Here is a 1,268-nt window from a genome sequence, read left to right as displayed (position 1 = left end):
GCTTTTAATTCCGGTGCAAAACAGCGTATAATACGCATGGTAGAAGCTCAGGTGGATCCTATGGAGCCACCTAAGTTTCGTATTAATAAGAAGATACCAAGAGGCCCGCCATCACCACCAGCACCCGTACTACATTCACCTTCTCGTAAGGTTACTGTAAAGGAGCAAAAAGAATGGAAAATACCGCAATGCATTTCCAATTGGAAAAATGCTAAAGGATACACAATTCCGCTTGATAAACGTTTAGCTGCCGACGGTCGCGGTCTTCAACAAAATCATATAAATGAGCGATGTGCGAAAATGTCCGAAGCGTTGTATATAGCCGATTGTAAAGCACGTGAAGCTGTGGAAGCCAGAGCACAACTTGAGAAAAAGTTGGCTCAGAAAGAAAAGGAGAAAAAGGAGGACATGTTGCGTATGATGGCCGCTCGTGCTCGCGAAGAACGCGCCGGTCTACGAAATCCCAATGAGGAAGGGAGCAGTTCTACGGCCGAAGCCCGGGAACGAAACGATTTACGAGCTGAACGCCATCGTGAACGTCAACGTGAGCGAAATCTGGCACGCGCTGCTCCAGACAAGCGCACGAAACTTCAGAAGGAACGTGAACGCGATATTTCCGAACAGATTGCACTAGGAATGCCTGCAAAAACCATAGGCACCGGAGAATCACTATTCGATCCCCGTGTTTTTAATAACACTAAAGGTACTAGTTCTGACTTTAATGACGACGAGACCTATAATGTTTATGACAAGCCTTTGCGAGATTCAATTTCCCTGGGTACTCACTTGTATAGGCCTTCAAAACAAATTGACAATGACGCTTATGGCGCTGATTTGGAGCGCATAGTAAATACTCAAAGATTTGTGCCATATAAAAAATTCTCGGGTACCACACGTGGCCCTGGCGGTGCATCAACTCGGAATGGACCTGTGCAATTTGAAAAGGAGGAAGATCCTTTCGGTTTGGATCAATTCTTAAATATGGCGAAAAAGGCTCCAAAAAGAGGGGAGGATAAAAATGATCGCAGCGCAATAGGAAGTTCGGATAAAAAACGTAGAAAGGATTAAAATTTCAATGGAAAATAACTTTTAATCAGGCTTTAAATATTAATTTTGATTTTTTCATATGAGACATCAAAAGTAAAAAAGCGGGGCTACCATGGCATGTAAGCGTAATCCGCGTTATCACATAAACATGAACCCAGCATTAAGGTCATAATTGTGTAAGAAAGATGACCAACGTGTTAAAGCAATTGATATAACCTAAT

The 1,268-nt window shown here is 42.9% G+C and overlaps 1 protein-coding gene across 1 annotated transcript; it reads left to right on the top strand.

Annotated features, from left to right (window-relative positions):
- Nucleotides 1-3: 3 nt before the first annotated feature.
- Nucleotides 4-1,224, top strand: LOC119644054 (puff-specific protein Bx42-like; the record flags this gene model as incomplete). The annotated part of the gene is made up of 1 exon (XM_038043581.1): nt 4-1,224. A coding segment is annotated over one exon (1,065 nt), but the record flags the coding sequence as incomplete, so codon positions are not given.
- Between the last annotated feature and the right edge of the window lie 44 nt (nt 1,225-1,268).

Source organism: Glossina fuscipes, unplaced genomic scaffold (assembly GCF_014805625.2).
Source record: "Glossina fuscipes isolate IAEA_lab_2018 unplaced genomic scaffold, Yale_Gfus_2 82547, whole genome shotgun sequence".
NCBI classification, from domain to species: Eukaryota; Metazoa; Arthropoda; class Insecta; order Diptera; family Glossinidae; genus Glossina; species Glossina fuscipes.
The sequence above is the reverse complement of the archived record's forward strand: the minus strand, read 5'-3'. Positions and strand labels throughout refer to the sequence as shown.